This window comes from Crocuta crocuta, unplaced genomic scaffold (genome assembly GCF_008692635.1).
Source record: "Crocuta crocuta isolate KB4526 unplaced genomic scaffold, BGI_CrCroc_1.0 scaffold355, whole genome shotgun sequence".
NCBI lineage: Eukaryota > Metazoa > Chordata > Mammalia > Carnivora > Hyaenidae > Crocuta > Crocuta crocuta.
The window spans coordinates 1,122,723-1,148,930 of NW_027527432.1; the positions used below are offsets into that span (position 1 = coordinate 1,122,723).

Here is a 26,208-nt window from a genome sequence, read left to right on the forward strand (position 1 = left end):
AGGTCATGATCTCATGGTTTGTGGGTTCAAGCCCTACATCAGACTCTGTGCTGACAGCTAGCTCAGAGCCTGGAGCCTGCTTCAGATTCTGTGTCTCCCTCTCTTTCTGACCCTTCCCTGCTCAGTCTCTCTTTCTCTCTCTCAGAAATAAATAAAACAATGAAAAGAAAAGAAAACAAAAGAATTCTTCAAGCTGAAATTAAGGGACACTAATTAGTAACATGAAAACATATGAAATATGTAACACACTGGTAAAGATAAGTATATAGCCAAATTCAGAATACTCTGTAATACTCTTATATGTGCTATGTTAACCATCAATACTAGTATAAGGGTTAAAGGGAAAAAAGTATTGGGGCACCTGAGTGGCTCAGTCAGTTAAGAATGCTACTCTTGATTGTGGCTCAGCTTCAAGAGTTCAACACCATGTCAGGCTCTGCACTGACAGTGTGAAGCCTGCTTGGCATTCCGTCTCTCTCTCTCTCTGCCACTCCCCTGCTCATGCTTGTATGTGTGCGCTCTCTCTCTCTCTCTCTCTCTCTCTTGCTCTTTCTCAAAATAAAGAAATGGACTTTTTAAAGTTTTGTTTATTTATTTTTGAGACAGAGACAGAGTATGTGTGGGGGAAGGGCAGAGAGAGAGGGAGACATGAATCTGAAACAGGCTCCAGGCTCTGAGCTGTCAGTACAGAACCTGATGCGGGGCTTGAACTCACAAACTGCGAGATCATGACCTGAGCTGAAATCAGACACTTAACCAACTGAGCCAGTCACCAGGCGCCTTAAGAAATAAACTTTAAAAAAATAAAGGAAAAAGTATTAAAAATAACTATAGTTACAATAATTCATTAAGGATATACAATATAGGGGCGCCTGGGTGGCTTAGTCGGTTAAGCGTCCGACTTTCGCTTAGGTCTTGATCTCGCGGTTCGTGGGTTCGAGCCCCGCGNGATATACAATATAAAAAGAGATAAATTTTGACATTAAAAACAAATTAGAGGGTAGAGATTTTGCATGTGATTGAGGATAAATTGTTACCAACATAAAATAGACTGTGATATTTATAAGATTTTTTAAAAATGTTTTATTTATTTCTGAGAGAGAGAGAGACAGCATGATCAGGGGAGGGTCAGAGAGAGAGAGGGATACAGAATCTGAAGCAGGCTCCAGGCTCTGAGCTAGCTGTCAGCACAGAGCCCGACATGGGGCTCGAACCCACCAACCACGAAATCATGACCTGAGCCGAAGTCGGACATTTAACCAACTGAGCCACCCAGGTGCCCCAAGATGTTTTATGAAAGCCTCATGTAAATATCAATTCACAAAGGAAGACAACAAGAGAGGAAGAAAGGAACAAGGGAATTACCAAACAGCAAAGAAACAATTAATAGAATAGCATTAGTAATTTCTTACCTGTCAATGTAAATGGATTAAAATTTCTAATCACAAGACATAGAGTGGTCCGATGGATAACAAAACTAGATCAAATTACATATAGCCTACAAGAGATTCAATTTAGCCTTAAGGACATACATGAGTTCCAAGTTAATAGAGGGTTAACTCTATAGATACTAACTCTAAAGATATTCCATGCAAATGGATATGAAAAGAGAGCAGGAGTAGCTACACTTATATAGGACAAAATAGACCTTAAGCCAAAAAAAAGATAGCAATAGATAAAGTAGGTTATTATGTAATTTTAAAGAGGTCAATTCTTCAAGTGGATAACAATCAGAAATATATATGCACTCAACATGGAAAACTTACATGTAATACTAAATGTAAAACCCAAATTGAATACTAACATCTCTGAAAGGAGAAACACACAATAAAATACCTCACTTTTAACAAAGGGTAGATCATTCAGACAGAAAAATCAATAAGGAAACATTGAACTTGAACCATACTTCAGACCAAATGGACCTGACAGACATAAATAACTATTTGCCAACAAATTGGATTATCTGGAAGAGATAAATAAATTCCTAGGAACATACAACCTACCAGGACTGAATCAGAAAGAAAAGAAAATGTAAACAGATGAATAATGAGTAAGGAGATTGGATCAGCAATAAAAAAACTTCCAAAAAAGAAAAGCCCAGGACCTTATGATTTCAGTGGTAAAACCTGCCAACATTTAAAGACTTAACACCGTTTCTTCTCAAACTCTTCCAAATAATGAAGAGGAGAGAAGACTCCAAAATTCATTTTACAAAGCCAGCATAACCCTGATACCAAGGCTGGACAATGACACCATAAGAAAAGAAAACTAAAGATAAATGTCCCTGATAAACGCAGATGCAAAAATTCACAATAAAATATTAGCAACTTGAATTCAACATTATATTTAAAGGACCACTGTATGGAACCACAGAAGACCTGAATAGCCAAAACAAACTTGAAAAAAGGAAAGCAAAGCTGGAGGCATCACAATTCCAGACCTCAAGTTATATTACAAACCTTTAGCAATCAAAATAGTGTGGTACTGGCACAAAAGTAGACACATAGATCAATGGAACAGTTATAAAATCCAGATAAACCTACAGACATATGCTCAATTAATATTCAATGAAGTAGGAAAGAATATCTAATGGGAAAAAGACTATCTCTTTAACAAATGGTGTTAAGAAAACTGGACAGCTCCATGCAAAAGAATGAAACCATCTTCTTATATTATGCACATGAATAAATTCAAAGTGGATTAAAGACATAAATGTGGGACCTGAAACCATAAAATCCTAGAGAAGAATACAGGCAGTAATTTCTTTGACATTGGCCATAGCAACTTCTTTCTAGATATGTCTCCTGAAGCAAGGGAAACAAAACCAAAAATAAATTATTGGGAGTAAATAAAAAGCTTCTGCACAGTGAAGAAAACAATAAACAAAACTAAAAGGAAACCTACATAATGGGAGAAGATATTTGCAAATGACATATGTGATTAAGAGTTAGTACCCAAAATCTATAAATAACTTACAGAGCTCAACACCCAAAAATGAATAATCCAATTTAAAAATAGCAGAAGAAATGGATAGACATTTTCCCAAAGAAGACATACAGATGGTCAGCAGACACATGAGAAGATGCTCAACATCACTCATCAGGGAAATGCAAATCAAAACCACAGTGAGAATCACCTCGCACCTGTCAGCATGACAATAATCAACAACACAAGAAACAACAGGTGTTGGTGAGGATGTGGAGAAAGGGGAACCTTCTTGCACTGTTAGTGGGAATGCAAATTGGTGCAACCACTGTACAAAACAGTATGGAGGCTCCTCAAAAACTTAAAAATAGAACTACCCTATGATCCAACAATTGCGCTACTGGGTATTTACTCAAAGAATACAAAAATACTAATTCAAAGGTGTGCATGTACTCTAATGTTTATAGCAGCATTATCTACAAAAGCCAAATTATGGAAGCAACCCAAGTGTCCATCAGCTGATGAATTGATAAAGAATATGTGGTACATATACAATGGAATAAAAGAACAAACATTTGCCATTTCCCATGACATGGATGGAGCTAGAGAGTATTATGCTAAGTGAAATAAGTCAGTCAGAGGACAAAAACCATATGATTTCACTTATATGTGGAAGTCAAGAAATAAACGAGCAAAGAGAGAAAAAGAGAGGGAGAAGAAAACCAAGAAACAGTCTGTTAGAGAACAAACTGATGATTACTAGAATGGAGTTGGGTAGGGATATGAGTTAAATAGGTGATGGGGATTAAGGAGTGCACTTATTGTGATGAGCACTAGGTGATGTATGGAAGTGTTCAATCACTATATTGTACACCTGAAAGTAATATTACACTGTATTTTAACTAACTAGAGTTTAAGTAAAAACTAAAAAAAGTACCATACACCATGATCAAGCAGGATTTATTCCTGGGATTCAAGGATGTTTCAACGTACACCAATCAATAAATTTGAAACACCATATTAATAGTATCAAAGATTAAAATGATATGATCATTTCAATAGATGCAGAAAAAGTATTTGACAAAATACAACATCCTTTCTTGATTAAAAAAAAACTGAACAAATTGACTATAAAAGAAATATAACAACAAAAGAGTCCATATGACAAGCCCATAGCTAACATTATACTCAATGATGAAAGTTTGAAAGTTTTTCCTCTAAGGTCAGGAAAAAGGCAATAGTGCCCACTCTGACCTCTCCAATGTAGCAATGGATGTACTGGCCAGAGAAATCAGTGAAAAAAAAGAAATAAAAGACATCTAAATTGGAAGTGAAGAAATAAAACTGTCTTTCTTTGCTGATTATATGATCTTATATTGAAAGAATCTTAAAAGTCACAACAAAGGAACTATTAGAAATAACTAAAAAATTCAGTAAAGCTGCAGGATTCAACACGAACACATAGCAACTAGTTGTGTTTCTCTACACTAACAATGAGACATCTGATAATAAAATAAAGAAAACCATTCCAGGGGCACCTAGGTGGCTCAGTCAGTTGAGCGATTGACTTCAGCTCACAGGTCATGATCTCACAGTTTGGGAGCTTAAGCACTGTATTGGGCTCTGTGCTAACAGCTCAGAGCCTTGAGCCTGCTTCAGATTCTGTGTCTCCCCTTCTCTCTGCCCCTCCCCAGGTCATGTTCTGTCTCTATCTCTCAATAATAAATAAATTTTTAAAAATTTTTTAAAAAGGAAAAAAGAAAAGAAAACCATTCCATTTACAATGGCATTCAAAAAAAAAAAAAAACCTTAAGCATAAATTTAACCAAGGAGATGAAAGTTCTGTGTGCTTAAAACTGCATGATTCTGATGAAAGAAACTGAATGAAAAAAGTAGAAACACAAATCCTGTGTTCACGAATCAGAAGAATCAACATTGTTAAAATATCCATATTACCCAAAGCCATCTATAGGTTCAGTGCAACCCTTGTCAGAATTCTAATGTAATTGGTCACAGAAGTAGAAACAACAATCCTAAACTTCATATGAAACCACAAAATAGCCAAAGTAGTTCTAAGAAAGAAGAAGAGAGATGAGACATCACACTTTTAGATTTCAACTATACTATGAAGCTGCAGTAACCAAAGCAGCATGGTGTTTTCTTAAACACAAACACTTGGACCCATAGAACAGTATCAAGAACCCATAGAACAGTACCAGGAACCCAGAAATAAACTGTCATGTATACAACGAATTAATGTTTGACAAGGGAACCAAATCAACTATTGGGAATAAACAGTCTGTTCAATACTTCTGGGAAAACTGGACAACAACATGCAGAAGAATGAAGTTGGAACCCCTATCTTGTACCACTTACAAAAAAATAACTTGAAATGGAGTAAAGATTTAAGTATAAACTCCTAGAAGAACACATATGGGAAAAGCTCCCCCCAAATCTTCTGGAAATCAAAATAAATAATCATCAGTATGAAAAGGCAACTCTGGAATTTAGGAAAAAATCTGCAAATCACATATGTGATAAAGGGATTAGTTTCCAAAATATATAAAGAACTCATATAATTTAATACCAAAAATAAAATATTTAAAAATGTGCAGAGGCGTATAGGAGGATTAGGAGGAAGTTAATGGAGGGCCATGGGGGAGAAGAAGGAGGGAAATGGTGGGGGAGACGGAGAGAGGCAAACCATGAGAGACTCTNAATGGTTAACAGATACATGAAAAGGTATTCAATTATCACTATCATTCAGGGAAATGCAAATCAAAATCATAATGAGATATCACCTCACAGCTGTCAGAATGGCTATCAGCAGACAGACAAAAGATTAAAAGTGTTGACAAGGATGTATAGAAAAATGAACCCTTATACACTGTTAGTGGGAACACAAATTGGTGTAGCCACTATGGAAACAGCATGGGGGTTCCTCAAAAAATTAAAAATAGAACTAACCTATGATCCAGTAATCCCACTTCTCAGTACATATCCTAAGGAAATAAAACTCAGATCTCAAAGAGGTGTCTGCATTTCCAACTCAGTGCAGCATTATTCACAATCGCCAAGACATGGAAACAATCTAAGTGTCTTTCTATGGATAAATGGATAAAGAAAATGTGGTATACATATATATAAAATGGAATATTATTCAACCATGAGAAACACGGAAACCCCAAAATCTGTGATAATCATAGATAAACTTTGAGAGATAAACTAAATGAAATAAGTCAGAAAACACAAATACTATATGATAGTACTTAGATGTGGAATCTAAAAGATATGAACTCATAGAAATAGAGAGTAGACTGGTGGATACCAGGGGATGGCTGGTGCAGGAAATGAGAAGATTTGGTCAAGAGTATAAACTTATAGTTATAAGATGAATAAGTTCTAGGAATCTAATCTACAGCATAGTGATTACAGTTCATAATACTGTATTATTAACAAAAAAGGGCATCGATTATGTGATATGATGGAGGTGTTAGTTAATGTAAAGGTAATAATCATTTTACATACATAAGTGTACCAAATCAACATGTTGTACACTTAAGTTTACAATAAAATGTTATTGAAGTCTGAGGATTCCCGGCATCCTCAGACCATCATCTTTTCTTTGTTCTTATTGGCTTATGTGCTGTATGTGTAACTATGATCAGGGACAGTGGGTAAAGATGAGCACTAAAAAAATGTTTCTGCTTCTCTGAAACCAGGCTAATTTTCAATGGAACTTTCCATGATGACCTAAATGTCCAACATCTGTTCTGTCCCATACTGAAGCCACTCCACATACAGCCATTGGCCTCTTGACATAGGCTGGTATGACTAAGGAACTGAATTTTACATTTTATTTAGTTTAACATCTCCTTTATGTCTTTTGGCTACTATATTGGACACAACGGATTATAGAAAAAAAAAACACAAAAAACTGATTATCCCCAGGCCACTTGGGAAAAATTTTTCAGCATGGAGGACGCTGCCACTTTTTCCTTCTCTATAAGCATCATGCAAATTCCTAATTATTTTCAGGGTAAATACAAAAATCCTCCCTGCATTGGCCATATTACAGAGACCATGATCCCCTTGAACTTAACACTACCCGAGGTACTTGGCTAACATTTATGGATCATCTCAAATTCAAAGCATGGAGAGAATATGCATGGGATGAGACAATCAATTATAGTATACTGAAGGACCATGATCTTAGTTGACAATAGGAGGGCTGTTATTCACCTTTCTCCAGGTGAAGGGAAGGAAGAACTTTTTTAGCATCCCCTTGATGATAAGTCAGCACTCTGACTTATCATCACCAAGTGACCCAGTGACTTGGTGGTAGATGCAAGCTGATTAAACTCTAGAGAAAGAGTAGGGCTAAGGATGAATTTTTTGGCCCTGAGCAACCTCAGGTCTGTTGCAGATGTGCCAGCTGCATTTCCATGGGAACACATTCAAGAAATGCAACAGTCAATTTTCCCTATAAATGTTTCAGTAAAATCAGTGCTTTACTTGAATCTGATAAAGTAGCAGGGTACTCAGGAACTCTATCCTACATTGGCATGGCACCATCTGGTAGACATTACTTTCACACATGTTGGCCAAAAGGAGTGCATAGAAGCAATGTACTTCTTAAGTTGTATATTAAAATAGGTATGGGCAGGTGGATTTGGCATTTGATCTCTGGTGATAGTCTAATTTCTCATCTATCAACAGGTAAAATGATGGTATTAAGTTTGTAGGGCACCATGAATTTACATTTCTGAAGCACCTAGCACATAATAAAGGCCACATATGTTTCTGAAAAGTAATTAGCAGACAAGTGTAAGTAGTTTTTTTTTCTTTTCAGACATTACTGAAGACTGAACATTACCTTTGTGAGGCTGGGAGCTTGGAGGTGGGGGCTTGGAGCCAAGACCCTAGTCAGCAGCTGCCTGACTTTCTACCCAGAGCTGGGTTTCTACCCTGGGCTTTCTACCCAGAGTTTACCAAATACCAACTCCAAAGAGTTGTTGCTAGAGATTCCTGGAAATCTTGTAAAGATGTGGCCCTTAGCTTGCAGATGGCTCATTTCAAAGAAGATCCCTGCCTAGATAAGAAAGCCAAAAGCTGCACCAGAAGCCTAGCTTCTCTCTCACTAGGAGAGAGTGTCTGACAGTCTTTGTGAGATCAGGACCTCAGAAGACAAAAATGTGCTGGAGGTGGCCCATTTGCAAAGGATGAGGTGGTCCTTCATGAAATGTGTGCCTATCAGTCCAAAAGTCTGGACTGACTAGATTGAATTCATCCAGGATAATTCCAGTCATGTTTTCAAACCAAACATGCAGGAAATATGTATTAATATGTCCTCATTTGAATCCCACAAGTACAAATTGTTAGCCAAACATAAACTTGAGTCTTACAAACTGGCAGAAACCTAAGCACTGAGCATGTTTGTGAAAGAGAAATTCTGTAGGTCTCCCTTTTCAATCTCTCAAAGTCAGTTCTGAGAAGTGAGATGGACAGATTGAGAGAAGGCAATCTCATGCATCCCATTATCATTGTTCTTGCATAAACATGCAGGAAGCTCCTCCAAGAGCCAGCCCCGGTGCCAGCTGCAGGGGCGAAGATCACTCAGGGTGCCGTAAATCACAGAAGATCTGCAAGGTGAGTCAGGGTGACAACAGGCTGATGAAGAACAGGAGGCTTCAGGAACAAGTTTTGGAGAAGTCTCAGGTTTCTATGACTGAAGATACTGAGTAAGGGTATGGGTGTGTTCCTGGTGGGTGATGGAAATCAGAGTGGTGGTGTGCAGGTCAGGTTGCACATCCCCAAATTTAGAAACAAAGATTATTCTCGGCCAAGTCAGTGCAGGAGCTGCTGCATGAGAATAATTTCCCAAAGGGAAAGAAGAAACTCAATGTGACTAGAAACTCAGGATGAGTCAACTTTTAGACACTGGTTTTTAATTACATCTCCTGTAGCAAAGAGGGGAAGTACTCCATTTTCTTAAAATGTCAGGGAGGAAGTAATAGGGATAGAGATGATCTCCACTCCCACTGCTGGTGAAAGGGAAATTGCTGCAGGTTTTCTAGAGAACAGCTTGCAAGTGGGTATCAAAAGCCTTATCTTTTGGCAAATTCTTGGAATTTATCCCAAAGATATAATTATGAGTGTGCATGACAATGTTGTTTATTATAGGAAAACAACTGTAATGACAGGATATCCACATGATGGAATGTGATGGACCATGAAGTTTGAGAATGATGTTTAATGACAGGGCAGGGGAGAAGTTTTCAATATATTTCAAATTATAAAAGCTACTTACAAAACAGTTTTCAGAGAATGAGACACCCAAAAACTATAAGTTTGTCCAGATGCACGCAGATATACAGAGGTGTACCTGTGTGCTCACATACATAAACACATGTACACGATACTCGCCAAACCATTACCATTGATTCTCTTTGGTCTGAATGTTATCAGAACTGAATTCCATACCTGGTGATTTTCTGTTTCACACATTTTTAATTCATATTTATCTTTGTCACTAAAATAAATATTAATTTAAGAATAGCATGATTTAGCCAATACATCTGTTAGTATCATGAAAGACATTTTTAGCTAGGCACTGCTGTGTGTGTTTCTGTGTATGTATAAAATGTATAGATGCTTGTATGCGTATACAGATGCACATACACATTATCAGTGCCTTGTTATAAACTTGTACATATAAAGGTATAATTTCCTTTAAATACATTTTCCACAAGTCAAACATGTATAACATACATAGTTATATATATATAACTTGTTCAAGTTATACTATCAATGAATGCTGCCAATTACTATGCAAAAATATGGCTATGCTGCCTCCCAGTGGCCATTCAAGGAATAAGTGTATATACTATCAGTTTTCAAACATTCTCAGACCTCACAGCTACACAACTTAGGAAAGAAAAGAAATGAAAAACGATAACAAAAATCGCTCTAAGAGATATTGGATTCATGACTACTAAGTGATAGTCAGGACTTAAGTCAGTCTAACCCTAAGATGCATGCTCTTTTCACTACATGATAGTCCCTCAATTCAAAGCAATGTTTTCTACTGATTAAAATCTGAATGGAGTGTAAGCATTCATAAAAATATGCCTTTCTATTAAGAGAAGTGTTTAAAAGCACATGTAATAAAAATGCTTATGAGATCTGTATGTGCAAGAAACTTTGAGAAGAGTTTATTATTTCAGGGAATGGATGATAATCTTCCATGATGCATGTAAGAAGTGTTTTAAAATGATTGTAACAACTAAATTTAAAAGTTCTGCACTCACATGGTAGGAAAAGATCAGTGTGTTTTTTTAAAAAAAATTTATGCTTATTTATTTTTGAGAGAGAGAGACAGTGCATGAGCTGGGGAGGAGCAGACAGATGGAAACAGAATCTAAAGCAGGCTCCAGGCTCTGAGCTGCCAGCAGAGAGCCAGACATAGGGGTAGAACCCACAGACACTGAGAAACCATGACCTGAGCCAAAGTTGGATGGTCAACCAACTGAGCCACCCAGGTGCCCTAGTGTGTGTGTTTTGTTTTTTAAGTGAAGACATATGTTTGCCATTTTTAAATGCATTTAGGGTAGTGTTTTAAAACACGTGTAATGATATTCTTATAAAAGTGGTAAAAAATATGATTTTCTCAAAATAAAAATAGCAAAGGCAAATACGTATTGTGTAAAAGTGAACATGTGGAGTGGCATGTAATGCATGACTCTGTCCAGTGCTTTCACCATGTCACTGCATTCTATGACCTCCCAATGGCACAATAGTCAGCACTGTAAAAATGTCTGCCCTGATATCTCTTATTATAGGCAGAGGCAAGGTGATCTTGGGTGGAATGGCAGCCAGGTTTTCAGAGACAGGCAGAAGTTTGTGGTACTAGCAGATTCTGCCTTCTAGTATGTTCTTCCTTGCTTATGGTTTCCTACGTAAGAAACTAAGAGATACTTGCTCTTCTGCCAGAGCCCAAAGACTAGGAGAATATGCCCTAAAGTGGTCCTCCCTGTGCCTCTCAAAAGAGTTGAACTATTAGAAGATGTGGGGGAGAGGTGTCTGGGTGGCTCAACTGCGGCTGAGTGTCCGACCTCACCCTGAGTGTCTCAGGGTGTCCTGACACCCTGAGAGTGTCAGGATCTCAGGGTTAGTGGGTTCGAGCCTTGCCTCCGGCTCTATGCTCAAAGCTCAGAGCCTGGCACCTGCTTCAGTTTCTGTCTCCATCTCTCTCTGCCTCTCCCCTGTTCATATTCTCTCTCTCTCTCTCTCTCTCTCTCACTCTCTCTCTCTTTCTCTCTCTCTCTCTCTCAAATGTAAAAAAAAAACATTAAATTAATAAAAAAATATGTGGGGGACAGGAAGATAAGAAGAGGTCACTGTCTTCCAATTCACGTACTAATAAAAGATAATAGGTCATCAGATTTGGCATGATCCCTGAGAGATGGGGTCGATCTATACCGCATGGGCTTGCTGAGGCATGGAATTAGAACTTGCCGCAATGTGAAGACAACCGCAAGTTCTACCCAGGAAAAAGAACAATTAGCAAGACTGGCCAGAACGACAAGCCATTCAGTCCCTCGATGGACTGACGTCAAGCTCTGGGCTCTGCACCTCTTTCTCTAGCCCTGCAAGGGAAGGCCCCGGGAAATTGCTGGATTGAGGTTCCCTTTGAGGTTTCCTGTCCACTTGTCTAATGTCTGAAGTACAGCTCTAGGGATGGTTCTATGAAATGTATCACTCTGTTTGCCAAAAGACTGTCCTCAAACAAATTGTTTAGTACTCTATTAAGTGTCTTTTCCTTGAGGGTCCAACAGGAAATGTTTCTCTGTACTCTATGGAATTATCCTGAGCAGCTGATGATTTTTACCTTTGTATCCTATAAACAGATGACTCATTGGTGGTAGAAAGTTCTTCAGAACCAAAATTGACAATGACTTCCAGACAAGCATCTAAGGCTTTCTGGCAGACATTTGGGGAGTGTGTATCTCTAAGCACTGCTTTATGATTTAAATGATATCTGGACCATTGAGGAGATTTTACCCAAAAAAAAAAAAAAAAAAAAAACATAATCTGTATGGAGTTATTTTTAGAAGTTGGTAACAGTACTTTAGTAGACATTTGTCTCAGTGCATCACATGAACCCTAGTTTGTTCTACACTTTCATATTTCATCTTTCCATTAGGTCCCAAGTCTGAATAAAAATGTAAAAACAGTTTTAGCTGGAAAATATGCTAATTTTTTTGTATTCCTTCAGTGTTTGGTATCCTAAATAACATAATAAATAGAAATCTTTGCCCATAAAGCTTATTCTATATTTCTTTTTTAAAAAAATTTTTAATGTTCTTATTTATTTCTGGGAGAGAGACAGCATGAGCAGGGGAGGGTCAGAGAGAGAGGGAGATACAGAATCTGAAACAGGCTCCAGGCTCTGAGTTAGCTGTCAGCACAGAGCTCGACATGGGTCTCGAACCCACGAACCGTGAGATCATGACCTGAGCCAAAGTCGGATGCTAACCGACTGAGCCACCCAGGCTCCCCAGCTTATTCTATATTTCTAATTATTTCCTTAAGATGGACATTACATGGGAATCCTGGATCTAAGAATATCTTTGGTTTTGCAAGGCTTGACAGGAGTGACCCAAGTGTTAACCAGAAAAGCTGTAACAATGAAGGGGTGGGGGCTCTGAGATGCCACTGGCCGTTTGATTAGTCACATCACACCATCTTTGCTAAATCAATATGTAAAATACTATCAAATTATAGCTATAGTTCTATCACATTAAAATTCATAACATCTTTGATGTGGGGGGGAGGGGGTATGGGCATGGAGGAGGACACTTGTGGGGATGAGCACTGAGTGTTATGTGGAAACTAATTTGGCAATAAACTATTTGTAAAAAAAAAAATCATACCAAAAAAAATAAAATAAAATAAAATTCATAACATCTTCAAGTGGAACTATTTACACACTCCACATGTGTATGACAGGAAGAGAAAATGCATTAATAACCTTGCAAATCATTATCAGACTTCCTCTACATAACGGGAAAATTTTACTGCTGACAAGGTGCTCTGATTCTCACTGTCCTCCTTCTGGGGATGACATTTGACAAGAGTAAGAAACAGGCTATTTTATGTTTAGTAATGCTACATCCCTCCAATTTTCAAATGTGGTGGATTAAACAAGGAAATTGTTAAGACCTGGATTCAAATTCCTACTGCCTTTCTCCCTAGCTATGTGACCTTGGGCTGACTACCAAACCTCTCTGAACCTTGTTCTCTTTTTTGGTTAATGGAAATAGTGTCACCTAGTGGTCATGCTGTCTGAGGACTGAAGGATGTGTGAATTTGCCAGGTACACAGACACTCAGGAAGAAGCCCCTCTGCTACCTCTTCTCCCTCTAAACAAGGGCCCACCTCACCACCCTGTTTGAGCAATTATGCACCAAGTTTAAAGCTTCCCGTTGTCTTGGACCCAAATACAATCTTTTAGTGATACAAACCAGATGTGAATCAAGGACAATAACCTGTGGGGACTAGGGATATTTCTATTCTATGAACAGAGTGAAGGCACACAGAAGCCTAACATGGTACCCCCACATTAATGGCATCTAATCATTCATCCCAACCAGCGTCTTCCAAGACCTGGGACTCTTCACACCTGCCCTCTGTTCACAAGTTTAAACAAGTACCCTTGGATTCAGTGCACAGACTCCCTTTTACAAGAATGATAACCAAGGACTAATTTTCACCACTTGAGATATTTTGTAGCTTTTCAACATACTTCTCTGCATGGAGAAGGCACTGTCCTGGGGCACTGATGCTCACAACTCATGTTTCCATCCATGTGCAAACATGTTCAAGATCAATGTAGGGAAAAGGAAAGAATGAAAAATGGAACAAAATGCTATAATATGTATTACAAGCTCATTTATCAAAATCCCTATTGGGTTGTTCTAAAAAAAAAATTTGCGCCCTGCTATCAATTGGTTTGGGACACAATGTATCAAACATTCCTCAGGACATATGTTAGGACATGCAGCCTCAGAAGATGACAGCATCAATGTTATTTCCACTATGATGACTTCTTTTAAATATGAACTTTATTGTGAAGAATTCTAACTAAGAAATTCCAATAATTTGGAACATATAAATACATGTTGTTTTTTTAAATTTTACTTAGCTTTAGTGCTTTCTAATTCTTCTAACTTAAAATAATCTTTTTTGAAAAATACTTAGGCCCACCATGGAAACTGAAAAGCTATAAAGCAGCCTTTCTCACCAGCCAATTTATTGATTTACTAAGATGCAATGAATAATTCAGAATTTAAAAAAAAACTACTGATCATTTTAAATTAGAAATACTAAAATTTAACCTCAGCATTGGAATGGTATCAAAGCATATGAGAAATGGGCTTTTAAAACTTACAAGGGTGCACAACTGCAATAAAAAAGCAACCCCCTTAGAATTTTTTAAATAAAAATTTCACTCTCTCAAAGATGTTTTCGATCGTGAACCAAATAAACAAGTGGACCTATTGCAAACACATGGACCTATAGGAGTTCAGGGAAATAATCTACATGAACATCAGTATGGGCAGGTCAAAAGGTAACATCGACCCAAAGCACGCATACGCGATCGCACACACAAAGCAATCTTTGAACTAGATAGGCTTCAGGACCCTTGGCGCCCAACTGGAGGCTTCGTCTGCCCTGCACTGCACCTCTGACCAGACAAGCTGTCACTCCCCACCTCAAGCGCTGTGCCTGCTTCTGGGCTGCACCACCGCCCCAGTGCTGTGCCTTCTCCCCATCCTGTGCCAGCTCACCGCATGGTGTAGAGCAGCGTGCCATCGTCCTCCAGCCTTAGCAGCTTGTTGGGTGTGGTCATGTTGTGGGCGATGGACTTCTTTCCGTTGTGAAAGAATGTGTCTGGGGTCCAGATTTTGCTGGCGAGAAGATTGTTGAGAGGGAGGCGTTGCATGGGCCCTTTAAACCGAAGCCTTTCATCTTTCCAGCTTTGTCGGAAAAACACATCTATGGTATATTCCTAATGCAAAAGAAGGCAACCAGGTGATGCCTCAGTAGAGAAGGCCCTTAGGGGAGTTGGTTGGGTGCCTATAAATAGGGCGGGGCCAGGCCCTGAGACCTACCATTTCCGTGTCGGATACTGGGCCAAAGCTGGTGACGTAGATGTCCGTCCGCACCTGAGTGATTCGCTCTGAAACACAGACACAGGTTCCTGCCTAGGCTCCAAGCTCACATGGAACCACCGGCATAGTGTATGAATGTCTTTAGTCCAGTAACCAATTCCACTGTTGGCACTCAGAGGGCTTTTATACTGTGTTCGTTAAATTTGGAGGACTTGACAAATACCAAATGAAACCAAGCTGCTCCAAATTATAACAGGAACTAAAATACCCATCGTGTAAGGAAAGGATCTTGGCTCTCATTCCATTTCTTGCCCCTTCGGGGGTAGTCATGAACAGAGCAGAGGGGTCTTGCTTGTTTGGCCGTGGTTGGTTTTTAGTTTCCTCCCCGGTAAACCTGGAACAGTAATTCCAACCTCACAGTGCCTAACCCCACTCTCCTACAAACAGCTGTTCTTCAAAAGGTTAGGCAATTTGATGAGGGGATAAGATTTAAAAGAATTTCTAATCAAAACTGCAGCATTGGGTGTGTTCTGGGGAAAGGATGTGTGACTTGGGACAGGACCACTTGAAAAGTAAGATCCACTTCACCTTATATGTCATTTTGAATTGTTAGAAATTTCTATCATGAGACTATATAACAATTAAAATATATATAGCAATAAAAGTAGCTAATAATATTGGGGGAAAGTGTGTGTGTGTGTGTGTGTGTGTGTGTATGTGTGTGTGTGTGTGTGTGTGTGTGTGTTCCCTGGGCCCCCTGTAACCCCCATGGTCATAAATGAGGGCAATAGACTATACTACAGTCCACCATAAATAACCCCAAACCACTAGATCATATCACCACTAACTCAGAGCTTCAGGGGGCAGGGCTTTTTCTCCCTGCATCTCATTGCATGGTAATCATATACGTACATGGTGTGTATTTATATGTGTGCAGGTGTTAGTATGATGCTGTGTGCTTTAGTGCCTGTCTTCCCACTGAGATGCCAGTCCCAGCAGGCAGCCCCTTTGGCTCTGTGTGGTATCCTCAGGATCCTGCCCCACAGGAGTGTGACACATACTGGGTCAATGAGAGAATATTGTATAGCAACAACTCATTGATTCTCTACATGTTTTGATCCTTGTGGATGTGTTCAAAGGTACAGAGGTTCCTGGACATAGGAGACCCAGGGACATCACTCAGAGGGTGGAGTAAGGTGGTGTCAAGGAGGCTTTGTGGACTTTTCTTTGCCAAAGAGGTAGAGAGTGGCAATTCATGCTTTAAGTGAATCCCCCTGTTAAAAATATAATAATGGAAAAGAACTACTTTTTCTCCTAAGAATATAGTTGTTAGAGAGTCTCAAACTTACCTAATGGAGCAAGTTCAAATGCACCACATCTAAATGGACTAGAGCCAACGGCATTGCAAATGCCTGGAAACACAATTCTCAGCACAAAATTAAACTGTGCTAAATTGAACCCAGAAAGCATATTTTGCTATCCACTTATTTTTATCACTTCCATGGGGTTAAAGTAAATACAATGATTAGTGAAATAAATAAACATAATATATAAAGATGTAAAGAACACTTGCATTAAACAGTAGATGTGAAAAGGACTTGCATCAGTACAAGAGTAGGAAGTTGATTATAAATTATTTCTTAATTTAGGTAATCTTGGCTTTAGTAACACCTAGGAACTGATTCCTCCCTAAGTGAAGCAGAATGGATGATAGGACTATCTGAGGAAAAGGGAGTTTGCATGGAGATCACATCTCCCAGCTTCTTGTACCTAGGTAATGACAATAAAGGATGCAAGAGCCTTGGTAACCATCGGTTCAAACTATGGCAAGGAAGCTCCTTAATGAATTGGTTGAATCACAGCAGATGTGAGCTTGAGACTGAGTTTAAGCTTTCCCTGGGGTCTAGGAGGCTGCAGTTGAAGAGAACCCACTCACCTCCAAGGCCAGGCCGCAGTCTATTGTCATAGCCATCCAAGAGCCCATCCAAGATCCTGGTAAATATTGTGATGTTGTCATTGGTCTCATCTTTTACTGAACTGGTTGGCATTTGTGAAAAGCTTTTTAACAGAGAAACAAGAGTTCAAACTTGCATTAAGTACTTAAAAATTCTTCTCAAAATATAGAAATAAAAAAGTAATACAGTGACTTGTTTTGGAGGCAGGGCACATGAAAACAATCTCTTCTACTAATCCAGGATACTGTTTTTCATAAATAAGCCTTAATTCTTGAATTTCCAGAGAGTGTGCTGGCTCTGGGCTGTTCATCCTGACACAATGTTCAAAAATCTGTCCTTCCCTGATTCCGAGGCACAGTTTATATTAAGATTGCAACCATTTTTAAAACATTAGCCACTAACCATAGACTCTTAGGGGATTTCAGAAGTTTGGTTTAAATACTGAAAAACTGAGTCTTCATATTGTTAGTGAATCACCTGTGGTGAGCAGTGAGGTGTGGAGAGGATATTCAAAATCTATGCAATCTGAAAGATAAGATTGGTGGGCCCAAATTTCACAGCATTGATAATTGGGAGCATTTGTGCTGTGAGAAATATGCCAGAATATGGTGACAGAAACAATCATATGGTGATAGAAGCAATCAAGTTTGTGAAATCTCTCTGGGCTTTCCTAGCCATCAACACTGCCTGTTGCTGGCACATTCAGGTCCAGCCAAAGCAAAGCACATGACCCAGAAGTCATTAATTGTAAAGACCAGTCTGAAAGCCTTTATTAGAGTTTACTCAGTATCACTTCAGATAAGGGACTTGAGAAGCACAGTATTCTGAATGACCCAGTATGTCAGAATTACAGTAAAACCCCAAGAAAAGCAGGCTGAACCTTCAAAGAAAAACCAAGAACAATCCTGGTTTGTCCAATTCAGTGAAGTTATCCAGGCTCCAAAAGTTTATGTAGATGAGGCAAATGGAAATGAGAAACTGTTCTGTGAAGGTATGGGTAAACTGAAGAAGTTACTTGGGAGGGAAAGAAAGTCACAGGTCTAGAAGATGGTAATACACCTCAAGAACACGAATCACACCACAGGATTCTAAAGCTGCTTTCAAATATTGCAAAAAGTGAGATGTTTGGAATTATCAAGAACTCAATCTATACATTTGGCTAGGATTCAAGGGGGAACTTATGCAGCTGAAAGCCAGTTGTGGGTCCCAAGAAGTTAGCATCCTTGGCACTTGGGAGAAGAAGAGAAGATCCCTGGAACTTCCCTGAAGTGCCTGCTATGGTGCCCCAGCTCTCCATATGGCAATTTCTTTTCCACAAATTGTCTGAAATGAGAGTGAGACTGACCATCAGCGGTTGGCTGCTGAGACTAGAATCAATGTTTTCTTGCCCCTCCCAGTCTTGAAACTTGAGTCATTTTTATCGATTGCATCTATACAGATCAATTCTTTACTGATCTAATTTTCACATCATCATTAAACTGCATATAGTTGAATATCTAACAAGCTAAAATTCAGTCCCATTTGTATGTAGCACACAGACAATTTTTACTCTGGGACTTAGCATTTGAAAATATTAAATTCCCTTTTCTCTGACACCCACTATCCACTGTAGTTTCATACTTTAGAATGATGAAGCATTCAGTCTCACAGATCTAATACCCAGACAAAATGCCTTAACACTGTCCTCCATGTTTGTGTGAGAGAGAAACAGTGATTTTTGTATTTGTCCAGTTGTGAAAACTGCTCAAACTACATCTAGCCTCACTGCCCATCTCTTATGATTTTCATAACTTTTATCAATAAGTTTGGTTATTCAACTCTAAGCTAGGTCTAAATGTCTGGTCTTGGGGAGGGGCAGTCTTTGCTGGCTCTCTAACTTAGAATAGAGGAGAGAGCACACACACTAGCTGAAAAAGCATATCACTTCCATCTGCAATCTACAAAAGACAAACTTGTAGTTTACCAGGTGTTACCAGGTGTTTAAACCACTAAGGGTGGGGGAAATGAGATGTTGTTCAAACAGTACAAACTTGCAACTAGAAGATGAATACATTCTGGAGATCTAATGTACAGCACAGTGATTATAGTCAACAATACTGTATTAAAGCTTCAAAATTTCTAAAAGATTAGATCTTAAATGTTCTCACCACAAAAAAGAAATGATAATTATGTGACATGATGGAGGTATAAACTAAGGCTACTTACTGCAATACATAAATGTATTAAATCAACACATTATACACTCACTTACATCTCAAAATTTTTGATTAAAAAATAAAACTATCAGAAAAAAAGAAAAGAAGCATATCAATGTTTCAAATATATTTTGTAAGCTATTTATTATCTGTTGTACAATGTTCTTAAATTACATTTGATCTGAACAGTCTGAGCAGTATTAGGAGACAAACACTTAACTACATCACTGACCATTTGAGATGTTCCCAACACCGTGCACTTGTAGGGGTCATCTCCATGACCACTGCTTCCCTTGGCCCTCTGATGCACCGCTTCACCACAGTTTCAAAGAAACACCATCCCATTTGGCTCTGAATCCTACTTCACAAATACCCAAATCATGGCCAATATCAATCCAATAGGATGCAATGCTTAAGAATCCTCATATCACCTTCTACTTATTGGCCATGATTTTTTAATGGTGGAAGGTGATATATTTATACCCCTTCATATATCATTACACATTTTTTTTAAAACCTTCAATATGTGCCCTATTCAGACATGACTGCTTCTTGTACTTATTTGTGGGCCTATTTATGATAGAAGCCATGGCTGGGGATTTGCTGTGACTTCTCTGTATATATTGAAGATAGGACCTAGGAAGTAAGAAACAAATTCTAAAAGACTGTCTGAAAGTGCTTGTCAGGGCAGAAGTCAAGGTTTTCTCTCAGAACCAACTGGGAAGCCCTTCTTGGGTCATAGGTCATCCTCAAAAATGACTAATTTGCAGCATGTGGTTCTCTCCACAACCATGTAGACCAAGGCCCTTTCCTGTATCACAGGAGAATCTCACAAATGTCTGGCAAACTTACCTGTGCCTCTCTCAAGGTGGATAATCTTCCATGGCTGCTTCTAAGGTACAGAGTAACATTAGCTTGCTTTGTTCCATTCTGATTAGTTTAAACCAATTTGAAACCAAATAATACAAAAACACTGGGCTATACCTTCAATGATCAATGAGCATAGATATAACTATATCTATGAGGTCTCCAGGTAAAAACACAAGATGCCTTCATATCTTTGAACACTCACTCTATTTAGGTTCAGAAGGCAGGCTTGAGCTTGCTGACATTCCATTTCAGAACTGTATTGAGTATAACCAAGGAGCTCTGCTGATCCTTATGTCAACTGTAAATACACAGTTGCTTCAAAGATAAGCTCAGCTCTCTGGGGGAATGGATTTTTGTGAGCAGAAACCAAAACCATTATTACTGACAATAGCCTTGGACATAATAGAAATACTTGAAAATTTTGGATGCTGACCCTTCGCTGTTATGATAACTTAGGTTTTCTTAAAATATGAATTATTTCCTTATATTTAGTGCATATTGTCTATAAAAACATGTCACATTTAGTCCATATGAATAGTTCCTACACTGCCAAATTACTGATGTTCCAGAAAGGGGATCATAAAGGAAATAGAGAACCAACCATCCTTATTAAAACACCCCATTTCCAGGCACCCTCCTACACTGTTGGTGGGAATGTAAACAGGTGCAGCCCCTCTGGAAAACAGTTTGGAGATCCCTCAAAAAACAAATAGTACTCCCCGATGATCCAGCAGTAGCACTGCTAGGAATTTACCCAAGGGATACAGAAATGCTGATGCATAGGGGCACATGTACCCCAATGTTCACAGCAGCACTCTCAACAATAGCTAAATCATGGAAAGAGCCTAAGTGTCCATCAACTGATGAATGGATCAAGAAGATGTGGTTTATCTATACAATGGAAGAATACACGGCAATGAGAAAGAATGAAATCTGGCCATTTGTAGCAACATGGATGGAACTTGAGCATGTTATGCTGAGTGAAATAAGTCAGGTAAAGAAGGACAAATACCATATGTTTGCAAATATAGGTGGATTAGGAGGAAGCTAACGGAGGACCATGCAGGAGAAGAAGGGGAACAATAGTTGGGGAGAGGGAGGGAGGCAAACCATGAGAGACTCTTGAATGCTGAGAAAAAACTGAGGGCTGATGGGGGAAAGGGAGTGGGGAAGGGGAGTAACGGGCATGGGGAAGGGAACTTGTTGGGATGAGCACTGGGTGTTATATGGATACCATTTGACAATAAACTATTTAAGAAAACAACACCCCATTTCCTTGCTCAAATATTGGTTCATACAAAAGACACAAGGACTTGATCTCTAAACTTTAACTCTTTTCCAATGATTTTAGCCTGAAAAATAAGGAAATTGGGTCACTGAGCCCCATGTTCTAGCCTGAGAAAGGGATATGGTGATTTTAAATGGGTAGGGACATGGGTGGGCACAGTAGGACAGCAGAGTGAAGCTCAGAAGTGTGGAAGATCTTCTCAAAAAGCTACGCAATGGCATCCCATCAGATGAAGTTCTGGGCCATTCGGAGACTTAGGTGAAATGGAGAATGGGAACCTCAATAAATTTGGTCCACTAATGAATTTAACACAGTGTTTAAGAAAAATAAACATGAATGTCTTCAGAAAGGGTAAACTCTTGGAATTGTGCAAATTTCCCACTTTTCCTGGTTGTCTTACATCTGACTTATTCAAGACATGTGATTCTGGACTCCTGCATTAGCTTCATTCTGATTTCTAGGCCCTAGAGATTTGGCTTTATATGGTCCCTGAGAAATACGTACTAGTAATTTTTTTTTTAATATTCCCAAGTAATTCTCATGTGCAACCATGGTGGAGAGTGACTGCTCTAGGCCTAACTAGATTGGAAATGGAAAGGATGGTTTGTAAGCTGAGTGTCAGAGTGACTTTAAATGACCTCAGAGAGCTTCTCTCCTCCATTACATCTTCAAGAGGCTATATGATGGGCTCAGTGCTTATTCCAATAGCTCAGGCCAACAAATGTATTTTGGATATTAACCATTGCATGTACCTGGTATTGTAGTGAGTACTAAGGATTGGAAAATGACAAAGATGGTATCCCCAACCTTCCAGACAGAGCTGTGTTCTAAGGGAATCAGTCTTGTTCATAGAGGATTTAAATAGAACATGGTAGATGTATGAATTTATGGGATACATAATACATTCTAGGAAAACAAAGGAAAGAGAAGGCAGTCTGTATAGAGCTAGAGGAGGAGAGGAGAACTGGCTGAGCTTTTAAACTTGAGGATCTCGTCTCAAGCTTAAAGAAGGAAATGTTGTGAGCAATGGCCTCAGGTAAGGAAATGATGTTTGCAGAGGGTAAGAAAGGACTTTGGTGAGTAAAATACAGCACATTTCAAATGATAAAGGACTTCACATGCCATGTTGCACTCCTAGGGTCAGTCTTGAAGGTAGTGGGAGCTTCAAAACATTTAAACAGGGGGCACTTTCTTTCACTGTGACTCTTAGCAGATGATGGACATGGCAGGGGCAAGGCTAGAGGCACGGAGGCCAGTAATTCAGGCAATTGCAATGGTGATAGAGATGAGGTGGATGGGGCCACCAGCAAGGTTTCTTAGGGAGGATGTAGGGAGGAGTCTGAGTACAGCAGGATAGGGAATCCCAAGCAAGCTATCCCCCAAATCAGCCAGTTACCACACAGAGTTAACCCTGTAGTAGAATCTATGCATTGTTCTGAAATGGGAGTTGTGTTATTAATTCAATCTCAGAGTAATTTTGTTTTTGAGGAACTGTGAAGGGCCTTACTCAAATATAACTTTATCTCATTATTATAATTTCTAATGATAATAATAATAATGACAACAATACGTTGCAGGTTCCATCTTTAAAGGTATTTCATTTTACCAAATGATGCCTGATGATGTCTTATTTTGGCATTTAAAAGGGTACAAGTTCAAGAGTTGTGTCATCCTTTCTGGGGTTTAGAAAAATCTGTTGAGTAATATACCACAAATGGTGCTATTGAAGGCTAGGTGTGACACATTTCTTTGTGATATTATCTCTGCTTGTATTGACAGCCATTTGTGATTTATATAAAATGGGATCCATAATGGCAATGAACTTACTTTGCGAACTGAACTAAGTTGCTTTTAGGTGGCAGCTTCTCTGTCTTCTTAAATTGCATTTATTTCTGCATTCTTTCCCCAGTATTTAATTATTTCTAAGAAATATATCTTAGGTTTATTTGCTTGTCACTTTAAGCTCATTAAATAAGTACCTCTAAGTGGCACCATTTTGTGATATTTCCCTGAAATCCACTGCACACCACTTTCACTAACCATTTAAAAAACTATATAAAAGAACATAACAAACATGGTGGACACTAGCAAGACAATGAAAGTCAATCCTAAGTTTCCAAATAAGAGTTGTCCCCTCTTATGGTGGAAACATGGACTTAAAACGTGTCTCATGTGGACATGAAACATTATACCAGAACTCTTAGATTGTTTTCACTTCTATGGCACTCACATCAAAAGTGTCCCCAGCTCTGCCTGTCAGCTCACTAAATAGTGCTCGGGCTTACCTGTGCTAGTACCCTTCATGTAGCCTCTTTACTCTTGTTAGTATCACTGCAGTCCAGCTCAGAATCTTACTGCCTACAAAATAAAAGGTGGGTCTCCCATCTCATAGGCCACACCCCCTTCATCTAAATCTACCCACTTCCCTAGACTCTCCCCAACCACACAGGATGCCCCCTGTGTGTGATTATGCTGCACATGAACCATCCTGGTGTTTATCACACATGGTTTTCCTTCCATCCTTAATCATTCCTATCAGCAATTACATTTGCTGTAACATAGTAGGTCTTTAACATGTCTATCATTCACCTTCTATTCCCTTCCAGTATTGTTTCATTCTTTGCCCCTCTTCTCAAAACTCACTGAAGAGTTGTCTACACTAGAAATCTCTGCTGCTTCTCCTTCTTTCCCTTGGACCCACTCCAGTATGGCTTTCACTGCCTGCATCCCAGTGAAGCCTTTCTTCTGGATGCTACTGCACAATGCCAAATCCAACAGCTCTCAGTCCTTGTCTGACCACATCTCTCCTCTTACAACACTTCGTCCACTTGCCTCAGGATGCTTCTCTCTTTGTTCTTCCTATCTTCACTGGCCTCCTCCTCTCACTGGCCCCCACTCCCTTGCCTTCCTAAACTTACACAGGACACAGTTCAGGGACCTATTTTTTTGGTATATACTCAATCTTTAAATGATCTCATCCAATCTAATGGCTGTAAATAACTCCCGTAGATGAAAAACTTGAAGTTCATGTCTCTAGCCCCAATCTTGTTTTGGCCTCTCGACCTCTGTATCCAATGGCTCTCTGGCCATTTGGATATCTAAGAGGGCTTTACATATCTGTAACTGCACTGAGGGTTTTCACTAAAACCTTTTCTCCTACTGTCTTCTCCAGCTCAGTAATAAGCAATTGAATTTGTCATGTTTTCAGGTCAAATACCAGTGGGGGGTGAGGGTTCACCCTTGACTTCTTTCTTTTATGCCCGTATCAATCCACTAACAAACTCCAGTACCTAAAAATCCTCCCTCCCCTGGATCACTGCATTCACCCCTTAACTGCCCTCACTGCTCCTTCCTTTACTAACCACCCCTGCCCCAGATTCTGTTGTATCCTCCACTCAGCAGCCAGAGCAAGCTTTAAAGTTTAAGTCACATTACTGTCACACCTCAATTGGATCATACTTCACTCTTACTTAAAACCAATCAAAGACTCTCTTTAACCTACAAAATAAGAGCCAACTGCTCTTATTAGTATGAAGAATGGTACTACCTAGCATGGCCTACAAAGTGTTTCACCATATGGCCCCTTCCCCCTCCCCACAGCCCCTCTGATTATGCCTCCTATCAATCTTTCCCATCTGTGCCCTGGCCTCCTCACTGTCCCTACCATCCAAGCATGCCAATGCATTTGCTCCTTCTCTCACTTGTTTGGCCTTCTCCATGTACAGCACTGCTTTTGTCGTCACATCCCTTAGATGTTTGTTCATGCATCTGTCTTTAGCACACTCAGTATCTCCTACTCTAAACAATTCTTTATAGCAATTATGACCCAACTGACATGTAAAAACCAGAATGCACCATCCTTGAAGGCAGGCTCTACTCTGCCCACTGGAGAATCTCTGCATGTAGAACAGTGCCTGGCACATAGTGAGGACTCAATACACATTGATGCAGCAACAGGGCGATGTACCCCATGATGCTCACATTGTAACACCAGTTTGTGACTATGGATGTGCTACTTTACAAGGCAAGGAGACTCTGCAGACATAATTAAGGTTATCGACTTTGCTGTGTTCAGGCTCTGGCCCAGCACCATGCTCATACTGTAGATCTAGCAAACCTTGGGTGTCTTCTGGTCACAATATCCAGAAAGATAGCTAGCCTATACTTAGCAACCCCTCCCTATCTGGCCTTGTTTCAGCATTTAACATACATTCAGCAACGTATCCTTCACATCAGCCCTGTGACGTAAGATCCATTATTAACTCCACTTTGAGATTAGGAAACTGAAATCCAGGCAGGTTTAGAAATTCTTCTGCAGCCACACAGCGAGTGTGCAGCAAGAGAGATCAGAGTGGCCTGACTGCTCTCTGTCAAAGTGATATCTAATGCTATCCCTATACACTTGACAGGGGTCCTGACACAGGAACTGATTTGATTATAGAATGATGGCCCAATTTTTTTATTTGTTAAAATTGAAAATGATGTGGTCCTGGATTTCATTTATTTTTAGGTTTGCTTTTTGATTTTGAAATAACTTGTTATTTCACACAAATGAAAGAGAGTTTTCAATGAATTTCTAAAGTCTGTTTCCTAGCATATCTTACTTTTACTATCATATGATCCCTTCTCTATAATATTTTATTTCATAGGACATATTTTGTGTTTGATTTTATTTGAGCTGTGGCAGACACACTATCTTTAGAACAGTGTGTTATTTGAATTCTAGATTAGGATATTCTTTTGTTCCCAATCTATAGATTTCCACCCTCATTCTTTACCTTTTGACTGCACCTTAAATA

General features: G+C 39.2%; 1 protein-coding gene across 2 annotated transcripts in view; it reads right to left on the reverse strand.

Annotated features, from left to right (window-relative positions):
• Window positions 1–26,208, reverse strand: part of GABRA5 (gamma-aminobutyric acid type A receptor subunit alpha5) — an 84,659-nt gene that overhangs the window by 51,672 nt on the left and 6,779 nt on the right. For both annotated transcript variants that reach the window (XM_077759287.1, XM_077759283.1), the window contains exons 4-6: window positions 17,038–17,159; window positions 15,102–15,169; window positions 14,778–14,998 (exon numbers count right to left, since the gene is read on the reverse strand). In XM_077759287.1, the coding sequence (XP_077615413.1) occupies window positions 14,778–14,998; window positions 15,102–15,169; window positions 17,038–17,159 (411 nt within the window). The remainder of the gene's footprint in view (window positions 1–14,777; window positions 14,999–15,101; window positions 15,170–17,037; window positions 17,160–26,208) is intronic.